The sequence below is a fragment of the Mobula hypostoma genome, chromosome 6, assembly GCF_963921235.1.
Source record: "Mobula hypostoma chromosome 6, sMobHyp1.1, whole genome shotgun sequence".
NCBI lineage: Eukaryota > Metazoa > Chordata > Chondrichthyes > Myliobatiformes > Myliobatidae > Mobula > Mobula hypostoma.
Window position 1 is genome coordinate 37990009 of NC_086102.1, and position 21898 is coordinate 38011906.

General features: G+C 40.0%; 1 protein-coding gene across 1 annotated transcript in view; it reads right to left on the minus strand.

Moving 5' to 3' along the window:
* Nucleotides 1-3373: 3373 nt before the first annotated feature.
* LOC134347943 (suppressor of tumorigenicity 14 protein homolog) overlaps nt 3374-21898 on the minus strand; it is a 114577-nt gene continuing 96052 nt past the window's right edge. The window contains exons 10-12 of the mRNA XM_063050609.1: nt 20632-20741; nt 13052-13170; nt 3374-5627 (exon numbers count right to left, since the gene is read on the minus strand). Of these exons, the coding sequence (XP_062906679.1) occupies nt 5599-5627; nt 13052-13170; nt 20632-20741 (258 nt within the window). The 3' untranslated portion in view covers nt 3374-5598. The remainder of the gene's footprint in view (nt 5628-13051; nt 13171-20631; nt 20742-21898) is intronic.

The following is a 21898-nucleotide window of genomic DNA, read 5'->3' on the forward strand; positions in this document are numbered from 1 at the left end:
ACAGCTCATAACGCTCCTCACATTGTGCAATGAGTTAACAATATCCCATTCACCTGATCGTCATCGTGTGTTCGAGTCTAAGGATTTGTTGCAAATGGAACTGAACCAGTGTTACATTTTGTTTCACTGGGATATACATACCTTTCAGATATTTACTTTAGAGTCTGCAATATGTGTGTGCTTCAGAGCAATTCTACAGATCAATTAATTGCTAAGCTGTGCTGTGTCACATTGTGCTATTTGTCTGAACAGAGTACTCTGTAAACAGGCACACAGACATTTATACTTGGAGTAAAAACAGAAAATGCTGAAACACTCAGCAAGTGAGGCAGTGCTACCTGGTTTATAATTTACTGATTGGAGCACTTTCTGTTTTAATTTCTGATCTCTTGTGTCTAGATTTTTAAAATTAGTTTTCAATTTGTAGGTCTACTTTGGGGTCTGGCCAAAAGCCAGCAGCCAAAGCGTATCATAAGCCACGCCTGAATGTAGATATCATTTGTCATCACAAAAATCACATTCTCCAAAGAGCACTGAAGCAGGGCCTTGGCCAAAAGTTTGCAGTGGGCACCTTTATTTATTAAAGGGCTCCATTCTAGATATAGGGTAAAGGTAAATTGGTTATGCACTGTACACATTCAAGCTGCAACTTTAGGACCTGTGGCTGTAACAAAGTTGGGAGATATTTTGGGTTTAACTGACAGGAAGGATATCACACTTTGAGCTTGAGTATTTCAGAATCAGAGCATTCTGGTAAAAACAGAAAATGCGGGAAATATACAGCAAGTCAGGCAGTATATTCAGGAAGAGCAGCAATGCTAATGTTTCAGGTAAATGATGCTCATCAAAACTACGATATGTTAGAAATCTCTCATGATTTAAATTGCAGAGAAGACAACCAGGTGGGGAAAATAAAACAACAGAAGCAACACCTAGGATAGGGTGGAGACCAAGAGAGACTAAATAATACAAACAGTGGTTCTGGCAGAAAGAAGGAGGGCCACCACCATTTGAGACTTTCAGGCTCTCTAGAACTCCATGATTATCATTCTCTGTAACCATGCACTTTCCCTGCAACTTCAAACATGCTTGATTTCTAACCTTTCCTATTTTTGATTGAAGGTCATTGGCCTGAAAAGCTTCTGTCTCTTTCTGCACAAAGGCTACCCAGCTTACTGAGTATTCCTGGCATTTCTGGTTTGTAGTTTAGATTTTCATTATCAGCAGAGTTTTCCTGACATTTTGGCGTATTATAGTGAACGGAAGACTAAAGTGTAATGAATTCTTTGGGCCTGTGCTGGAGAGCATGGGCTCCAAGGGTTTTAGAGCACCTGAATTGGTTAATTGTTGTTTAACGACAGTTGCCAATCATTTAGAGTTCCATGTGTATTTCTCGAGCGACTTACTGTTTGTAATGCAGTCTCCTGGTGTCCTCTGTTTAAGCTTGTTAAGTTTATTTTGATAGGCTCACGGATACCATGTTAGTTATATTATTTATGTGGATACCTGATTAGTGCTAATCACGGGGTCCTAGTTTTCAGAATGTTACGGCTCGCCACCGATGCTCTTTTGGAATTATTCTGATAAACTCTGGTCGCTGTCTCTACCTCAGAGTCTGTCTTCCCTCCGCACTTGGGTTCTGATATCGCCAGTGCACATTGTGACAGAAGGACCCTGCCAAGTAATGGACCTAGCAGAGGTTAAACAATGGTGTTTTGACATCGGTGGCTGGAGGTGAGGGTGCTTTCTATTCTCAGTTCATTTGATTAAACAAACCAATAGTGTTATGAAATGCTCCCAACCACACCAGCTTCCGAGATTTAAATGCTCCAACTCTCCAGAGTTGGCTCTGGCGCGGGCTCTTTAAGGGCTTAGGATGTTCCCATTAATGGATAATCGGGTTTTGGGCACCAAGAACTGAGTGTTCAAGGAACACCTGAACATAGGTTCAGTGCTCATTCGTAAGCCTACCAGTGATTTCATCTAGTGTTTGTTTTGTACTCAGTTTCTCGATCCCATTTGAGACCGTCTTGGTCCCAGCCTCAGGTACTCCAGCATGTGGGTCCAAGTCATCTTCATCAAGGACTCTTGTCCCAAATAGTGCAAGTTTTGGAAGAGCACTGCTCCAAAAGCTGATCCCTGGCTGGTGTGTGCAAACATACAAGTAACCATATCAAGAGTAAGCTACCTCATTATTTAACCTCATGGTACAGACTGTGAAAATTGAACTTTTACGTAACAAATGAAACAGATCTACAGACAGCCAGCAACCTCAGCAATAAAAAGAGCCTGTCTATACTGCCTCAATCTGTGAAGTTGAGAGCGCAGCCTTCTATATCCTAATTGCCTCTAAACAAACGGTGAAGGGTAAAAACACTGTGAGCAATATCCTTCCAGGGACCTTCCCTAGGTTTCAAGTTTCATGTTTTCAAGGACTCAATGTTTCCACATCTTTTTCCAGGGCTAAATGTCCCAGTCTAAGCATCCAAGGTTCTCAAGGTTTTCAAGAATTCCCAAGGACTTCAAGGTTTCCCAAAGACTTTTTCAACGTTTCTAAGGTTTTTTCAATATTCTCCCCATCTCAAGGACTCCCAAGCCTCCCTCTTGGGGCCCCACTTGAGGATCCCTGGTTACCTCAAATTTCTCTGGTCTTTCAATCTCTTGGGGTTCCCTGGTCTCTCAATCTCTCAGGGTTCCCAGGTCTTTCTGTCTCTTGGGGTCCCCAAGTCTCTTTGCCTCTGGAAGTCCCTAAGGCTCCCTACCTCTAAATATTCCTCTTGAATTCTCCATGCCTCCCTCTTGAGTTCCCCAGGTCTCCCAAGGTTGTCCCAAGATCTCGAGTTTTCAGGTCTCCCTGTGCCATCAGGTGCCGTCCATAGAGAGGGGATTCTTGTAATGAGTTCTTTGGGCCTGTGCAGGTTTGTGGAGAGTGTTGGGCTCTGAGCTGTCTTGAGCATCTGAATTGGTTAATTATTGTTTAATGACAATTGTCAATTGCTCAGAGTTCCTTGTGTGTTTCTCGAGTGACTCGCTCTTTGTAATGCGGTCTCCTGGTGCCTTCTGTTTAAGCTTGCTAAGTTTATTTTGATGGGCTCAGGGATTCCATGTTACCTGTAATATTTAAGTGGACGCCTGATTAGCACTAATCGCAGGGTTCAAGTATCGAGAATGTCACTCCTTGCAGTGTCACTTGGCCAAGCAACCGATGTTCCTTTGGAATTATTCTGAATAAACTGTACATCAGAGTCTGTCTTCCCTCTGCACGTGGCTTCTGAAATTGCCAGCACACAACATGACACAAAGTTTAAGTATTTCAGTATGCCATTGTGCATGACCAGGAAGAGATCTGCCTAAGACAGATCCAGAGAATTGCAAAGGGACATGAATGGTGAAAATTAGAAGGACAGTGAACACTAAATATTGTGGATATTATCTTAAGGTAGCATTGTATTCTTCTGTTGTACAAAATTTTCTTCATATTTTCTGGTATTTCACAATACTATAAGAAACAAATATATCAATCTTGCCTTTGAAAGATCACCGATACAGAATCGGAATCCGGCCTGACAAACATTAGCTTTGTTTGTCTCTTCACAGCTGCTGTGCAACCCGTGCAATACTGTGTAAGTAAATTGAAGAAAAACTGTACTAGTATTGATCACTGTATTTTGATGAAAAAATATTAATCTTTCAATGGAATATTCCATAAATACTTTAAAATATTACATTATCGGCAGAAACCAAAAAGAAAACGATACCAAACATCAAAGGTGAAAAAAATAAGATATATACAAGTTACAATACACGACTTAAAAAAGGATGTGGATTTTACTCATAAATATTTCCCAAGGTAAGTAAATATGTTTCCTTTCTTCACTATAGATATCTTTTTAGACAATCAGCAATTCCACATCTTTAAAAATAGACAATTTTAAGAAAACTATAATCACTGTATATAATTAACTTCCAGCAATTCCTGTTTTAATATAAAACAAATCAGAAAATTTTCATATTCTATAATACCCCTACCCTAAATGTTTTGGTCTTTCTTGTTTCTGATGGAGGAGAGCATAATGACTTAGAATTAAAGTCATCATCTATTACATGAAAATATTCATCAATTAATTTTAAAAGCCTCAACACAAATTAATAACATCCTACTAAAAGAACAGTGACTCAGGTCAAATGGAAATTTATCTTAAATATCACAAAATTACTGTAGTGCTTAGTGGGAGGGAAAAAAGCTGAGTAGCATGTTACCTGTCTATAACCACAATCGAAATGTTTCCAATGTCTGATCTCAAAGTGGGGAATGTGGGTGGATGGGATGGATGGTAGCATAGTTACAGGGTGGATGATGGTGAAAGAAGGATTGAGGATTTCACTGTAGTTCCTTGCCATCGATGATAGAATAAGAAGTTTCATATCCAAGCTTGCTAATGTCACGAAAAGTAGATGACATTGTAAGCACTGTGGATAACAATATTTAAACTACATAGAGACAACAAAGATTGTACTGAATGGACATACGGTAGGTAGTAAGTGATTGTTGGACCTAAGAAAGGGCAGAACAGAACTTTCTCAATTGAGAAAAGCTGGAAATATTGGAGCCCATAGAGACTTGGGTGTGCATATGGATAGATCATAATATAATAAAGGCCAATGGAATTCCTTTGATTTTTATATCCAAAGGGCTGGAGTATATGATATCAAAGTTATAATACAGCTCCATGAAGCTCTAGGCTAATTTGGACAAACTTGGACACCATAACTCACAAGGAATACATTGGATTTACAGATAGGGTGGGGATTGATATACTAAAATGATGCCTGAATTTCAAGAGTTAAATTAAGGTAACAAAAGCTAGGATTCCTTTCTATTTCCTGGAAATGATAAATTTGAGATTTAACTGATGGTGAATTGCAAGGAAATTAAGTGGAACTGATGGGAAAAAACATTCTGGGGAACTCTTGGCCCAAGAACTGTTGTCCATATGTTAAAACCTGGCTTTTCAGGAGAAAGGCCAGAAATAATTTCCATATGGTTGACAGAAATTTTGGAACAGTCTTGGAAATGGCCAGGTTAGAAAAAAAAAATAGAGCTTGAATCTTCTTTCACAAAATAGACAAAATAGAGTAAAATCCTGACGAGAACACGGACAAGGGAATGGTAGCCAAATGCAGGTTGAAATATTGAACATTCATTTAACATTTGATTCAATGTGCACATATCAGACCTGGAACAGGATCAACTGAATTTCCAGAGTTAAGAAATCTGAACCCAAAATTAATAATTTTTCAATCTCCCCATTATAAAAAAATACATATTTTATGTTTATACCTGGTAACTTTACAAGACCAGTGATAATTAAAAAGATCACACATATGTCTCATGGAAAACTGCCTTGGTGGATTTCGGGTATAAAATGTGAAAAATAGTTGTTGACTGGGAAGCATTTCCCCTGCACATTGCACACCCAGATCACTGACCAGCAGTGCATTAGAACCTGCTTGTAGATCTGTGGAATTACAGAGGCTAAGCATTTTATACAGTATATTCCAAATACTATTTGAGGACCTCTTAATCCATCAGCTTCATCAGTGGCACTTCACATCTGTCAAATCACCTGTCAAAAAAAAATAAACAAACCTTATGAGTGCAACTCATTTGTGCTTAAGTTGGTTTTAAATTCCAAATAATATTATAGTTTGAGTGCTTAGCGCCAGTGCTAGTTACTGATTCACTGGCCACCCACAAGGTTGGTACTACACCCAAACCAGAGGCTTGCATAGACAGAGTGGTTCAATATTTGCAATGGCTGTCTTGAAGGTGCAATCAAAGCAGTTGGATGTCACAGCAGTGAGTGCTTCTCCTGCACAACTCCATTCTGATCCCGACCTCCAGTGATGTCAGTATAGATTTTGCACCATCACTCTGTGATTGCATGAGTTATCTTTGTGTTCCAATTATCTCCAACATCCCAAAAGTGTGTTGGTTGGCAGGTTAATCTGTTACTGTAGATCATCCCTAAGATGGATTACAGGAGAACCAGGAGAGATATGTAAGAGAGAATAGGTAGTAAGTGGGACAAAAGGGATTAATGGGAATGCTTAGAGTGGGCATTAACTCAATGGACTGAATGGTTTCTTTCTACCTTTTAGGAAAACCATGAAGTCATGTTCTGGTTGGAGGAGCAGCACATCATATTCCATCTGGATGACCTCGAACCTGATGGCATGTACATCGATTTCTGTAACTTCCGATAATTACTCCCCTCTCCCTCTCCCTTTTTCCATTTACCAGTCTGATTATCCTCCCATCCTTTCTCTTCTCCACACCTGCCAATCATCTCCCTCTGGTTGCCCTCCCACTTCCCCTTCTCCCATGTCCACTGTCCTCTCCTATTAGATTCCTTTTTTTACAAGCCCTTTACATCTTCCACTTATCACCTCCCAGGTTCCTGCTTCAACTCCCCCTGTCCTACCAACCCACCTTCCCCCTCACCTGGTCTCTCCCATCACTTACCAACTTGTACTCCTTCCCCTCCCTGCACCTTCTTATTCCGGCTCCTGCCCCCTTCCTTTCAAGTTGTGTTGAAATATTCCCTTCCATAGGTGCTTCCTGACTTGCTGAGTTCCTCCAGCATTTTGTGTATATTGCTCAAGATTTACAACATCTGCATAATCCCTCATGTTTCTGATATCACTGCAATCTACTCAGAAGTTTAAGTGATCTGTGGTTAGTACTTTTCAGAAGGTAGTCACCCTGTGCATCAAGAGAGACCAGCATCAATGAACAGTAGATAGAAATGAGCTTTGGAGGGAATGGAATGGTGAGTGTAGACTCATAAGGGTGGAAAGTAGAACTGGCAATGGAAGTATGACATTAAATTGGAGAGTAGAAACTAGCAAAGGTTGTAGGTTGAAGTTGTGTTTGATGGTATGCAGTTGAAAGAGGTTTGCATAGATTTGGCATGTCATCTAAAACTTTGGCAAACTTCTATAGATGCATAGTGGAGAGTACCCTGACTGTCCTGGTATGGAAACATTGAAGTCCAAGAATGGAAAAGTCTACGAAAAGTGGTGGATACAACCCATTCATTAACAAGAAAAGCCCTCCCCACCATACAGCATATCTACAAGGAGCACTGTCACAAGAAAGCAGCATCCATCATCAGGGATCCCCATCATCCAGACCATGCTCTCTTCTCACTGCTGCCATCAGGAAGAAGGAACAGGAGCCTCAGGACTCACACCACCAGCTTCAGGAACATTATTAGCCTCCAAGCATCAGGCTCCTGAACCAGCGTGGATAACTTCACTCACCTCAAATCTGAACTGATTCCACAACCTTCAGATTCACTTTCGAGGACTCTAAGCTCATGTTGTCAATATTATTTATTTATTATTGTTATTTTGTTGTATTTGCACAGTTTGTCATCTTTTGCACATTGGTTGTTTGTCAGTCTTTGTTTGTAGTGTTTCACTGATCTTATTGTATTTCTTTGTTCTCTGTGAACGCCCACAAGAAAATGAATCTCAGAGTCGTGTATGGTGACAGATACATACTTTAATAATACATTTACTTTGAACTTTGAACTTTGAATGGGTTAATGTTGTGGTTGATGATGGTGAGTGTGAAATATTGTTTGGAATAAAGAAAGTGAAAGAAGAAGTAAGAAGGAGCTCCGATGGTATGAAGTATATCTTAAGCTCATAATATTTCAGACTAAAGTGGTGGGAATCTGTTATAATGAGGAACTGGTATTCTTTCAGTAACAGCCAGGATAAGTTGAATGAACTTGGTCATAGGTTTCCATCTTGTGATTAACTGTATTGCTAACTGCTAATGTGACATGGTCGACACTAATTTTGCTACTGCTCTTACTCATTATAATGCAGCCCCTTCTGAATTTGTTGCACTGTATTCACTAAGATCCAATTCTCATACAAACATCAAACCTACTGACAAGGATGTTGCTGTTACAGTCTGGTGAATTGGTTTCTTCCACAAACCAATGTCTCGGATGATCTTTACATCTCCCTCTGTACTATAACTGCACCTTTAAAGACCCTCACCCTCTGTGACACGCTCTCTTCATGGTATGACACTTGGGGAGGAGCCGAGAATCCGAATCAGCTTTAATATGTCCTGAAACAACAGGAATTCTGCAGATGCTGGAAATTCAAGCAACATACATCAAAGTTGCTGGTGAACGCAGCAGGCCAAGCAGCATCTATAGGAAGAGGCGCAGTCGACGTTTCAGGCCGAGACCCTTCGTCAGGACTAACTGAAGGAAGAGTGAGTAAGGGATTTGAAAGCTGGAGGGGGAGGGGGAGATGCAAAATGATAGGAGAAGACAGGAGGGGGAGGGATAGAGCCGAGAGCTGGACAGGTGATAGGCAAAAGGGGATACGAGAGGATCATGGGACAGGAGGTCCGGGTTCTTGTCCCATGATCCTCTCGTATCCCCTTTTGCCTATCACCTGTCCAGCTCTCGGCTCTATCCCTCCCCCTCCTGTCTTCTCCTATCATTTTGCATCTCCCCCTCCCCCTCCAGCTTTCAAATCCCTTACTCACTCTTCCTTCAGTTAGTCCTGACGAAGGGTCTCGGCCTGAAACGTCGACTGCGCCTCTTCCTATAGATGCTGCTTGGCCTGCTGCGTTCACCAGCAACTTTGATGTATGTTGTTAATAGGTCCTGAGGCTTGTTCGCTTTGCGGCAGCAATACAACGCAATAAATGACAATATGGGACAAAAACTGTGAATTACAGTAAAAAATATGTAAAATAGTTAAATTAAATAAGTGGTGCAAAAACAGAAATACGAAAATAGTGAGGTAGTGTTCATGGGTTCGATGTCCATTCAGAAATCGGATTGCAGAGGGAAAGAAGCTGTTCCTGAATCATTGAGTGTGTGCTTTCTGGCTTCTGTACAACCTTCTTGTTGGTAGCAATGAGAAGAGGGCATGTCCTGGGTGGTGGGGGTCCTTAATGATGGACTCTACCTTTTAGAGGCACCACTTCTTGAAGATTTCTTGGACACAACAAGGCTAGAGACCACGATGGGGCTAACTAATTGTACAATTCATTGGACAAGGCAGAGGAGCTGAAAGTGGTAATAGCATACTGAATTATAATATTATGGGCTATTAATGACAGATGACTTAAAGCTGAGCAAGTCTGACTGTTTGATATTCCTAGTTACACGGTTTCCAACAAATTTATAGGCCTATTACTGACAAATGCAATAAGATCAGGAGTGAAATAGTAGGAGATTTCAATTACTTTAATTTTAATTGGGATATGGTTACTGTAAATGAAACAGAGAGTGCTAAATTTGTAAATATCAATCAGGAGAATTTTTTTGGCCAACCCATAGCAACCCCAACAGGATGCAAAGACAGTTCTGGATTACATTTAGGAAGTTGAGCTCAGCAAGTGGAAAGTGTAATAATGATGAGACAGTACTTTTATGAGGGGAATCTACAAAGAGTGGAGGCAGAGTTTGTGAGTGCATTCATTCATTTAGTGATACAGCATTCAGCAGGCCCTTTGGTCCTTTGAGCTATGTCGCCTCAGCAAGCCCTGCCAACTCCTATTAACCTTAACCGAACCATGGGACAATTTACAATCCCTAATTAATCTAGCCGGAGGAAACCAGAGCACGCGGGGAAAACCATGCATTCCATGGGGAGGATGTACAGACTGCTTACGGATGGTGTCAGAATTGAACTCTGAACAACGGAACACCACAGCTATAATAGTGTCACGCTAACCACTACACTACCATTATGGAGTTATGGTTATTCCCAAATATTTTGCAGCAGAGGTTAAGATTGAGTTAGTGGATTAATGGGCAGTGCCTCTACTTTCTTAAAAGTTTTGCATAGATTTGGCATGTCATCTAAAACTTTGGTAAACTTCTATAGATGCATAGTGGAGAGTACCCTGACTGTCCTGGTATGGAAACACTAAAGTCCAAGAATGGAAAAGTCTACGAAAAGTGGTGGATACAACCCATTCATTAATAAGAAAAGCCCTCCCCACCATACAGCATATCTACAAGGAGCACTGTCACAAGAAAGCAGCATCCATCATCAGGGATCCCCATCATCCAGACCATGCTCTCTTCTCACTGCTGCCATCAGGAAGAAGGAACAGGAGCCTCAGGACTCACACCACCAGCTTCAGGAACATTATTAGCCTCCAAGCATCAGGCTCCTGAACCAGCGTGGATAACTTCACTCACCTCAAATCTGAACTGATTCCACAACCTTCAGATTCACTTTCGAGGACTCTAAGCTCATGTTGTCAATATTATTTATTTATTATTGTTATTTTGTTGTATTTGCACAGTTTGTCATCTTTTGCACATTGGTTGTTTGTCAGTCTTTGTTTGTAGTGTTTCACTGATCTTATTGTATTTCTTTGTTCTCTGTGAACGCCCACAAGAAAATGAATCTCAGAGTCGTGTATGGTGACAGATACATACTTTAATAATACATTTACTTTGAACTTTGAACTTTGAATGGGTTAATGTTGTGGTTGATGATGGTGAGTGTGAAATATTGTTTGGAATAAAGAAAGTGAAAGAAGAAGTAAGAAGGAGCTCCGATGGTATGAAGTATATCTTAAGCTCATAATATTTCAGACTAAAGTGGTGGGAATCTGTTATAATGAGGAACTGGTATTCTTTCAGTAACAGCCAGGATAAGTTGAATGAACTTGGTCATAGGTTTCCATCTTGTGATTAACTGTATTGCTAACTGCTAATGTGACATGGTCGACACTAATTTTGCTACTGCTCTTACTCATTATAATGCAGCCCCTTCTGAATTTGTTGCACTGTATTCACTAAGATCCAATTCTCATACAAACATCAAACCTACTGACAAGGATGTTGCTGTTACAGTCTGGTGAATTGGTTTCTTCCACAAACCAATGTCTCGGATGATCTTTACATCTCCCTCTGTACTATAACTGCACCTTTAAAGACCCTCACCCTCTGTGACACGCTCTCTTCATGGTATGACACTTGGGGAGGAGCCGAGAATCCGAATCAGCTTTAATATGTCCTCAGGCTTGTTCGCTTTGCGGCAGCAGTACAATGCAATACATGACAATATAAGACAAAAACTGTGAATTACTCATTTTTATGCACACATTCTTTCTCTCACTCTCCTTTTTCTCCCTCTGTCCCTCTGAATATACCTCTTGCCCATCCTCTGGGTCCCCCCCACTTGTCTTTCTTCCCGGACCTCCTGTCCCATGATCCTCTCGTATCCCCTTTTGCCTATCACCTGTCCAGCTCTTGGCTCCATCCCTCCCCCTCCTGTCTTCTCCTATCATTTTGGATCTCCCCCCCCCCCAACCTTCAAATCCCTTACTCACTCTTCCTTCAGTTAGTCCTGACGAAGGGTCTTGGCCTGAAACGTCGACTGCGCCTCTTCCTAGAGATGCTGCCTGGCCTGCTGCGTTCACCAGCAACTCTTATGTGTGGTACAATCACTGTAGCTTACTTTGATTCTGTGCAGTAGCCTGAAGACCCAAACTCATTGCTTTAGGAACTGATTCTTCCCCCCCACCATCAGTTTTCTGGACAGTTATGAACACAGGAACACTACCTCATTATTTGTCTTTTAGACTATTTATTTATTTTTGTAACTTACAGTAAGCTTTATGTTTTGTACTGAGCTGTTGCTATGAATCAACTAATTTCATGACAGGTTAATGTATGAGGAGTGTCTGATGGTTCTGGATCTGTACTCGCTGGTGTTTAGAAGAATGAGGGGGAATTTAATTGAAACCTACCAAATATTGAAAGGCCTAGATAGACTGGAGAGGATGTTTCCTGCAGTGGGGGAGTCTTGGACCAGAGCACACAGTCTCAGAATACAAGCACATCTGGAGCACACGGCAGAGCAGACCCAATGGGACAAATAGCCTATGTCTTAAGGTGTGGACATGGAGTGTTAGCAGATTAAATAAAAGTTTTAAAAGAAGGGAATGGAATCTTCATTCAACTAACCATGCCCTGAATCTAAAGCCCCAGTCACTCTCTCAACTCAACGATCAGATCACCATAATTCAAAGCACTTATCTTGACATTTTCAGCTACTGATTTCACATTAAATTTAGCAAGAATTCCAGGAAATTCAAAATACCGGAAAAGGAAGCAGGAGTCAACCTTTCCATTGTTCGTCAGAAATACCAGTGATCCTTTACATGATATTTTTGTCCTGTCTGACTCTCATATCCTAGCTAAGCATCAAAATACAGTAACACTTTTCCATCCCCATATGTTCCATTTCTGGAACACACAGATCCATTACATAATAATCCCTGGAGAATTATTTTCATTACATATGAATGTCACTTTAGTTTGATATCTTCAATAGTAATTAATTGAGCAAACACAAAAGATTCTGCAGTTTCTGGAAATCCAGAGTAACACATACAAAATGATGGAGGAACCCAGCAAGTCAGGCAGCATCTATGGAAAGGAATAAACAGTTGATATTTCAGGCTGGATGAAGGTTCTCAACCTGAAACGTCAGCTGGTTATTCCTTTCCAGAGATGCTGTCTGACCTACAGAATTCCTCCAGCATTTTGTTTGTATTATAATTAATGCAATACAATATTCTACATTTATAATGATCCCTGAGTTCGATTATCTATACACACATTATGTCCCTCTTCCCTTCGGGAGAAGGCTCAGGAGCTTGAAGACTCAAACAGCCAGACTTGGAAACAGCTTCTTTCCAACTGTGATAAATCTGCTGAACGGATCCTGACCCCGATCTGGGCCGTACCCTCCAAATATCCGGACCTGCTCCTCGGTTTTTTTGCACTACTTTACTTTCCCTTTTCTATTTTCTATTTATGATTTATAATTTAAATTTTTAATATTTACTATCGATTTGTACTTCAGGCAGCACAAAGCGCAGAATCAAATATTGCTGTGATGATTGTACGCTCCAGTATCAATTGTTTGGCGACAATATAGTATAAAGTATAAAGCTTAAGAAAGGAACATAATTTCTTACCATCTATAGCCATGTAGTCAGCAGCAAAGCCTTTTGTGTTGATTTGATTGGCATGAAATTGTATTTGTAAACTGGAACTATTACTGGAGAGACAAAGGCTCTGATGGTCTCCACAGAATCTAGAGAAGGAATCAGAAAAGAAATGCCATTAGCACAATGAAACGGATCGGGTACCTTTGTTGCCATTCTTTAAATTCAGTGGTTTGCTGCCATGATTGACAATAGAGAGATTTCAGGTAGTCATTCTGCAAAGGATTCTCGAATGCACAGAAAAACAACTAAAGTAACATAGAAAAGGAAGAAATAGTTAAGATAATCTGAAAATAACAACACTGAACTGTTGCCACAGCCTATAGTATGGAGACTCTACAACATGTTTTCACTATTATTTATTTACTTATTTATTATTATATATATTTTCTCTGCTACACTTGTTCACTGAGCATTGGAAGACCCAGAACTCTGCCACGATCACCATCCTTTGCCTTACTGCATGTGCCCTTACAATACTGACCTTTATCAGAGGATATCTGAAACATTCCTTTTCCTGTCCTCAGTCCCATTCTTCCCCTCTTTTCCCAGTGACTTTTAATGATGTTCTCAGCTCAAGCTGGTAAAACCTGAGGTACAGGCATAGGCAAGAACACTCATTTCTCAATTGCTAGGAACTTTTGGACTATTCTAGTTGTGCTTAGTATTGTAGCTTTCTGGGCATTTACATAAATATTGCTGTGTAGGCCTAATTGTTTAATGTTATTGTATAGTGAATTTGGAATGAAAGCAATTGTAGATATTACTATTGGGACAATGTACACCCTGTTCATGCTCCATAGTCTTTCAATTTCCTCTTTTAATTCACTATATTTCTGGTGTTTTCCACTTATTGATTTTTGTAAGTTATGAGTATGGAATAGCTATGTCTATTAAGTAAGTTGTTCTTGCTTGTGTATCCTGTATTATTATATCCAGACAGTTAGAATGGATTGTCCTATTTGTAATACCAGATTAGTTGTAATATAATTTGTAGGACTCTGACTCTAAAACTGGATCAGGTTTGTATTTATAGTAATGTATGGTTTCTTTTATGAGTTTAGACTTTAAAGTAAGATTTTGGTGAATGATGTTCGCCACTTGATTGTGCCTGTGTAAGTAATCGGATTGAGTTAAATTGCTGCAGGATCCTGTAATGTGTTGGATCATTTCTAGTTTCTCTTGGCATTTTCTGGATTTATCATCTTGAATTTGTTGATCTTTTATTATGTAGTTTTGATATTTTTTGTGTTAACCACCTAAGCCTGTATTGCACAAGGAAACCTTCTGTTTCTGGGGAAAGGTCTCCAACTCTGAGTCAGGTATTCAGCACTTGCTTGTCGACATCTAGTCTACTCAGACTGTGGGGATGTCTTCATGGAGGGTCATGCTCTTGCATTGGCTAACTATTTTGATAATTTCTTTATTTTTTTGGATTGTGCTTTCATTTAAGTTTAATGGTGTGTACTTCTTATTAGAATTGCATATGCACACATGGAGTACTGAATCCTGTTTTCATTGATGAAAATATATATTATTTGACTGTTGTGTAAATATTTTATATCTGTTGTTCCTGTCCTAGGTCGTGTTAATCTGACCGTGTCTGAGTGTACATAGAGTTTTCTAAAGTTTTCATTTCAGTTCTTATTTTTCTTTGTAAATTTTCCAGATCAGTTTTGGAGCAAGATATTATGCCAAAAGACTACGTTAATATGGGTATCACGAAAATTTTATCGTCTTTGTTATAATTTTACTATTGAGCTCTGTTTGGCAGATTTTCTTAAGCCTTGGAGTAAATACTGTTGGAAGTTTTCTCTTTATCGCACTATGATCTATGTTCTTTGTTTACTGTTATCCCAGATACTCATACGTTTCATATTCAACAATCAGTTGTATTGTATCCTGCTGCTCTGTTTTATATTCTACCAGGTCTATCGCACCTTTCTCTATGGTTAATGTTCTGCACTTATCTAGTCCAAAGTTCATGTTTATATCTTTAGAAAATAGTTCTACTATTTGAATTAATTGCTTTAGCAATCATCCATGTATAGAAGGTGTGTCAAGGTATAATTCATTTGGTTGTTTCTGTTTTGATACCCCAACTTAATCTGATTTAATAATTAGAAAGCAGGGTTGAAGCTAGACAAAACCATAGCAGGCTTAGAGACTCACCCTAGAAAATGGCTCAATTTATTTTGATAGTGGTGGTAGTTCTTTTTTGGTTGTTCATAGATAGGGTGATTAAAGCACACCAATGCTTCGGATATTGAAGGGATTTCACAAGTACTGGGTGTAGTTTATATATATTAAGAACTATTAACCATGAATGTAGGACAGAATCAAATGCTTTTTGGTAGTCAATATAACAACATGGAAGATCATTATTATTATATGTCTTGTTGTATTTGGACTGTGTGTCTTCTTTTGCACATTGGTTGTTTGTCACTCTTTGTATGTAATTTTTCATTGATTCTATCGTGTTTCTTTGTTCTACTGTGAATGCCTGCCAGAAAATGAATCTCAGGGTAGTATATGGTGACATATACATACTTTGATAATACATTTACTTTGAGCATTGTACAAATTCCAAATAATTTAAAATGTCCCTGTAAGTATAAATAAAACAAATATTGGACCTTACCTTTGTACCTCAGAATTGTAAAACCTTCAATGAAATGAATGGACTCTTGGATACCTATACTGCCTCTACACACATTCCTCAATGTAAGTTCAGGATAACGTCAGCAATTTCCTGCTCTCAGTACTTTTCACCAGTAAAGCATAATGACACACTTGTGGGCATGAATCTGAACACGTATCAAGGACGTGAATCTATTTGCATTTAAAAGAGTGCATATCAGTTACTGACTGTGGTTAGCACCTGCTGGTAAGTTTTTGCATCTGTGGATTAAGAAAGCTGGCTAAACTTGATCGGGGTGTTCTACATAGGCAGGTTTGAACTTCTGCAAGAAAGTTCTGCCAGAAAACACCAAAGCCTGCAACTTACACTGCGTTTTTTCTCAGCAGTCTGTGTACTTTTACTTTGATTAGGTTTCTGTAAAGAAGTTATGCTGATTTACAGTGATTTACAGAGCAAGGAACACTTCTTTGAATGAAACTCCAAGTAGGAGAAGGTGTCAGATGTCTGTGGGAGTATGTGGGTGGAGAGGGGTGACATTGAATTTCAGTTATGAAGGTATATTTAATTCTAGGTTTAGAAATGACTTCTAACCTCTGATTTGGGGACAGGGAACAAAGGAGAGGAAAATGACTTCACTCCAAGGGAGCTTGCGTGCCAGAACAAACATTTATCTTAGCCCTGCCAGTTATCAAGCTTCGCACAACTAGCAAAGCAGGTTTAATCAAAGGCTTTCAGACTTTTCCTGTTACGTATAGCCTAAATGTCATGCCTTAATCAGCCTCCATTAAATCTGAAATGGACTGAAGTCATATGTGGCCTTTGGATTTAACATCTTACTGGGCCATCCCACTAAGTTGATGAAATCTGAAGATAATTTGTTTAAAAACTCAAAAAGTTGAATTCCACCATTTTAATATCCGTGTAAAAAAATTGACTTCAGAAACTTATTTTACTGTCTTTACCTATGATGCTTTAAACACACTTTTAACTGTTTCCTGGTTCCTCACTCTATCATACCTTCACATCCAATCCCTCTACACTTCAATTCAGAATCAGAATCAGGTTTAATATTACTGGCATACGTCATGAAATTTGTTGTCTTTGTGGCAGTAGTACAATACAATACATAATAATAGAGAAAAAATGAATTACAGTGAGTAAATAAGTTATTTAATTTGCCTAACGCCACAATAGGTCAACAGCAAGTGCAATCTCAATGACTCTCCACACGGCTTTAGACCATGTAGACAACACAAACACTTACGTAAGGATGCTGTTAATCAAATATAGCTCAGTATTTAATACCATCATTCCCACAATCCTGATTGAGAAGTTGCAGAACCTGGGCCTCTGTACCTCCCTCTGCAATTGGATCCTCGACTTCCTAACCGGAAGACCACAGTCTGTGTGGATTGGTGATAACATCTCCTCCTCGCTGATGATCAACACTGGTGTACCTCAGGGGTGTGTGCTTAGCCCACTGCTCTACTGTCTCTATACCCATGACTGTGTGGCTAGGTATAGCTCAAATACCATTTATGAATTTGCTCACGATACAACCATTGTTGGTAGAATCTCAGATGGTGACAAGAGGGCGTACAGGAGTGAGATATGCCAACTAGCGGAGTGGTGTCGCAGCAACAACCTGGCACTCAACATCGGTAAGACGAAAGAGCTGATTGTGGACTTCCAGAAGGGTAAGACAAAGGAACACATACCAATCCTCATTTTAGGATCAGAAGTGGAGAGAGTGAGCAGTTTCAAGTTCCTGGGTGACAAGATCTTTGACGATCTAACCTGGTCCTAACATATTGATGCAGTTATAAAGAAGGCAAGACAATGGCTACATTCATTAGGAGTTTGAAGAGATTTGGTATGTCAACAAATACACTCAAAAACTTCTTTAGATGTACCATGGAAAGCATTCTGATAGGCTGCATCACTGTCTGGTATGGAGGGGCTACTGCACAGGACTGAAAGAAGCTGCAGAGGGTTGTAAATCTAGTCAGCTCCATCTTGGGTACTATCCTACAAAGTACCCAGGACATCTTCAGGCAGCGGTGTCTCAGAAAGGCAGCGTCCATTATTAAGGACCTCCAGCACCCAGGGCATGCCCTTTTCTCACTGTTACCATCAGGTAGGAGGTACAGAAGCCTAAAGGCACACACTCAGCGATTCAGGAACAGTTTCTTCCCCTCTGCGATCCAATTCCTAAATGGACATTGAACCCATGATCACTACCTCACTTTTTAAAAAATATATAGTATTTCTGTTTTTGCACGATTTAAAATCTATTCAATATACATATCCTGTAATTTATTTATTATTATTATTATTATTATTTTATTTTGTGTTTTTTTTTCTAGATTATGCATTGCATTGAACTGCTGCTGCTAAGTTCACAGATTTCACGTCACATGCTGGCGATAATAAACCTGATTCTGATTCTGAAGTAGTGCAAAAATAAAAATAAAAAATTATGAGGTAGTATTTATGGATTCAATGTCCATTCAGAAATCTGATGGCAGGAGGGAAGAAACTGGTCCTGACTCATTGAGTGTGTGCTTTCAGGCTCCTGTACTTCTTTCTCATTGGTAGTAATAAAAAGAGCATGTGTCCTCGATGATGGAGGTCCTTAATGATGGATGCCTCCATTGTGAGGCATCGCTCCTTGAAGATGTCCTGGATACTATGCAGGCTAGTGCCCATGATGGAGCTGAGTTTACAAGTCTCTGCAACTTAATTCAGTCTTGTGCAGTAGACAGCCTCACCCTGCCATTCCAGATGATAATGCAGCCAGTTAGAATGTTCTCCATGGTACATCTGCAGGAGTTTGCGAGTGTCTTTGGTGACATACCAAACCTTTTCAAATTCCAAATGAAATTTAGCTGCTGTCGTGCCTTCTTTGTAGCTGCATCAATATGTTGGGCCCAGGAGAAATCCTCAGAGCTACTGACGCCCAGAAACTTGAAATTGCTCACTCTTTCCACTTCTGATCCTTCTATAACGAATGGCATGTGTTCCCTCATCTTACACTTTCTGAAACCCACAATCTGAATTCATCTTAACACCTCAGGCTCCCACACTTGTTCACTGAGCATTGGAAGAACCAGTCCTCTGCCACGGTCATCATCCTTTGCCTCATGTACGTGTCCTTACAATACCAACCTTTATCATAGGATATGTGAAACATTCCTATTTCTGTCCTACTCAGTCCCATTCTTCACCTCCTATTCTAGTGACGTTCAGTGATGTTTCTTGATCTTCTACCAACTGGAAAATTTCATAAACTATTCCGTCAATTATCATCATCTTCTCATCATCCCATGGTTCTTCTTCCCACCCTTCCCTGCCACTATCTCCTTTTCGTGAATTGTACTATAATCAATATCTACTATTGCCTCACAGCTGATTTTCACCACTACCTGGACTACATCCTCTCAGTTCACTTCCTTCAAAGAGCATTCCCCTCTTCTACTTTCTTTGTTTCCATGCTTTGCGTCCTGTAGAACTTCTGTTTTTCTAAGAAGTGATTAATTTCCCCTACAGTTTGCGGTATTTTTCAACTTCTATTTCTCACTCTTCCAAACTTACAATCTCCTTCCTTTACCATTTACATTTATCACATATTCTGCAAATAAAAATATGTAAAACCCTAACCAGCCACCCCACCAACGACCATAGTCATTCAAGGACAAAGGAGGGAATTTTTAGCCAGGAGCAGAAGCAGCAGGAAGGGCACTAAATGAGTACTTAACTTCAGTGTTCACCAAGAGAGATATGAATGACTGTGAGATCAGGGAGCCCATGGTATAACAGGAAAGATACCAGAGTGGATAAAGCATTGGCGGATTGGCAGGAGACAAAGATTGGGAATAAAGGGAGCTATTTCTGACTGGCTGCCGGTGACTAGTGGTGTTCCACAGGGATCTGTGTGGAGACCGCTTCTTTTTATGTTATATGTCAATGATTTGGATGGTGGAATTGTGGCTAGGTGTGCGGACAGTGCAAAGATAGGTGGAGGGGCGGGTAGTTTTGAAGAAGTAGAGAGGCTACAGGAGGATGTAGATAGATTAAGAGAATGGGCAAAGAAGTGGCAAATGGAATACAGTGTTGGGAAGTATATGGTCATGCAGTTTGAAATAAAAGAAGAAATAAAAGCATAGACTATGTTCTAAGTGAAGAGAAAATTCAAAATAACGGAGGCGCGAAAGAAATTGGAAGTCTTTGTGCATGATCCCTTAATGGTTAATTTTCAGGTTGAGTTGGTGGTGAAGAAGGCAAATGCAAAGTTGGCATTCATTTCGAGAATATAAAAACAACGATGTAATGCTGAGGCTTAATAAAGCACTGGTGCGGTCCCACTTGCTGTGCAATGAGCAGAACTTTACACAGAGAAATAGTGAAGAATTTTGTTGCTCAGGAAAGTATGGTGAGAAATTCTGTAAATTTCATGGAAAAAAATAATCTTCTTAACATATTCTAGTTAAGTATCTTCACACTATAAACGTTCACTTTTAAACATCTCCATCCTGTGTTACTATGTTTTATTCACGTTCCTATGTTTCATGATTTCAATTTATTATCTGGTGTGATCATTAATTTTATTTTAATTTTAGTTTATATACAGATATAGTATGGTTACAGGTCCTTCCAGCCCAATGAGCACAGCCTGCCTAATTACGCCCATGTGACCAATTAACCTAGTAACCCATATGTGCTTGGTATGTGGGAGAAACCCACACGGTCATGGGGAGAACTTATGAACTTCTGATGGACAGTGGTGGAATTGAACCTGGGTCTCTGGTGCTATAAAGGCATTACACAATGCTATTTTGTTGCCCATTTTGACTTGCATTAGTAGAGATTTAAAAACTTTAAGTGTAACATAGCCGAATATTCTGCTTACCTTTGACTATCAACCTCCAGATAATCAGTTACGCACGACTGTCCTGTCTTTGGAGATCCACCCAGCTTGAAATCTTTGAAAACAATTTTGGCTCTAAAATGTTCCTGCAGCTACAGCAATGAAAAGGGGGGAAAACATCAGGATTTTAATACTGATGGATCTTATGTTATAAATACACAATACTCTACAAACAGTTCCGGTCGCCCCACTATAGGAAGGTTGTTGAGGCTTTGGAGAGGATGCAGAAGAAGTTTACTCGGATGCTGCCTGGTTTAGAGGGCATGTGCTATCACAAGAGGCTGTATAAACTTGGGTTGCTTTCTCTGGAGTGCCAAAAGCTGAGGGGAGATCCGATAGAGGCTTACAAGATTGTGAAAGGAATAGATAGAGAGAAAAAGAGTATGTTTCCCAGAGTTGAAATGATTAATACTAGAAGGCATGCATTGAACATGAGAGGAGCAGGTTCAAGGAGAATATGAGGGGTAATGTTTTTACTCAGAGAGTCGTGGATGTCTGGATTACGCTGCCTACCATGGTGGTAGAGGCAAATACATTAGAGGTTTTTAAGAGACGTTTAGACAGACACGTGGATGGAGGATATGGACATAATGTAGATAGGAGGGATTAGTGTTTAGGTGATTTTAATATGGATTTTAGCTGTAGGCCAAACAGCCTGTTCCTGCGCTGTACTGTTCCATGCTCTATGTAAATGAAAACAAAATACCTCAGTATATGCAACACACATCAAAGTTGCTGGTGAATGCAGCAGGCCAGGCAGCATCTCTAGGAAGAGGTATAGTCGATGTTTCGGGCCGAGACCCTTCTTCAGGACTAACTGAAGGAAGAGTTAGTAAGAGATTTGAAAGTGGGAGGGGGAGGGAAAGATCCAAAATGATAGGAGAAGACATGGGGGGGGGGGGTGATGGAGCCAAGAGCTGGACAGGTGATTGGCAAAGGGGATATGAGAGGATCATGGGACAGGAGGCCCAGGGAGAAGGAAAGGGGGGAGGGGGGGAAACCCAGAGGATGGGCAAGGGGTATAGTGAGAGGGACAGAGGGAGAAAAAGCAGAGAGAGAGAAAGAATGTGTGTATATAAATAAATAACGGATGGGGAACGGGGAGAGTTGGGGCATTAGAAGAAGTTAGAGAAGTCAATGTTCATGCCATCAGATTGGAGGCTACCCAGACAGAATATAAGGTGTTGTTCCTCCAACCTGAGTGTGACTTCATCTTTACAGTAGAGGAGGCCATGGATAGACATATCAG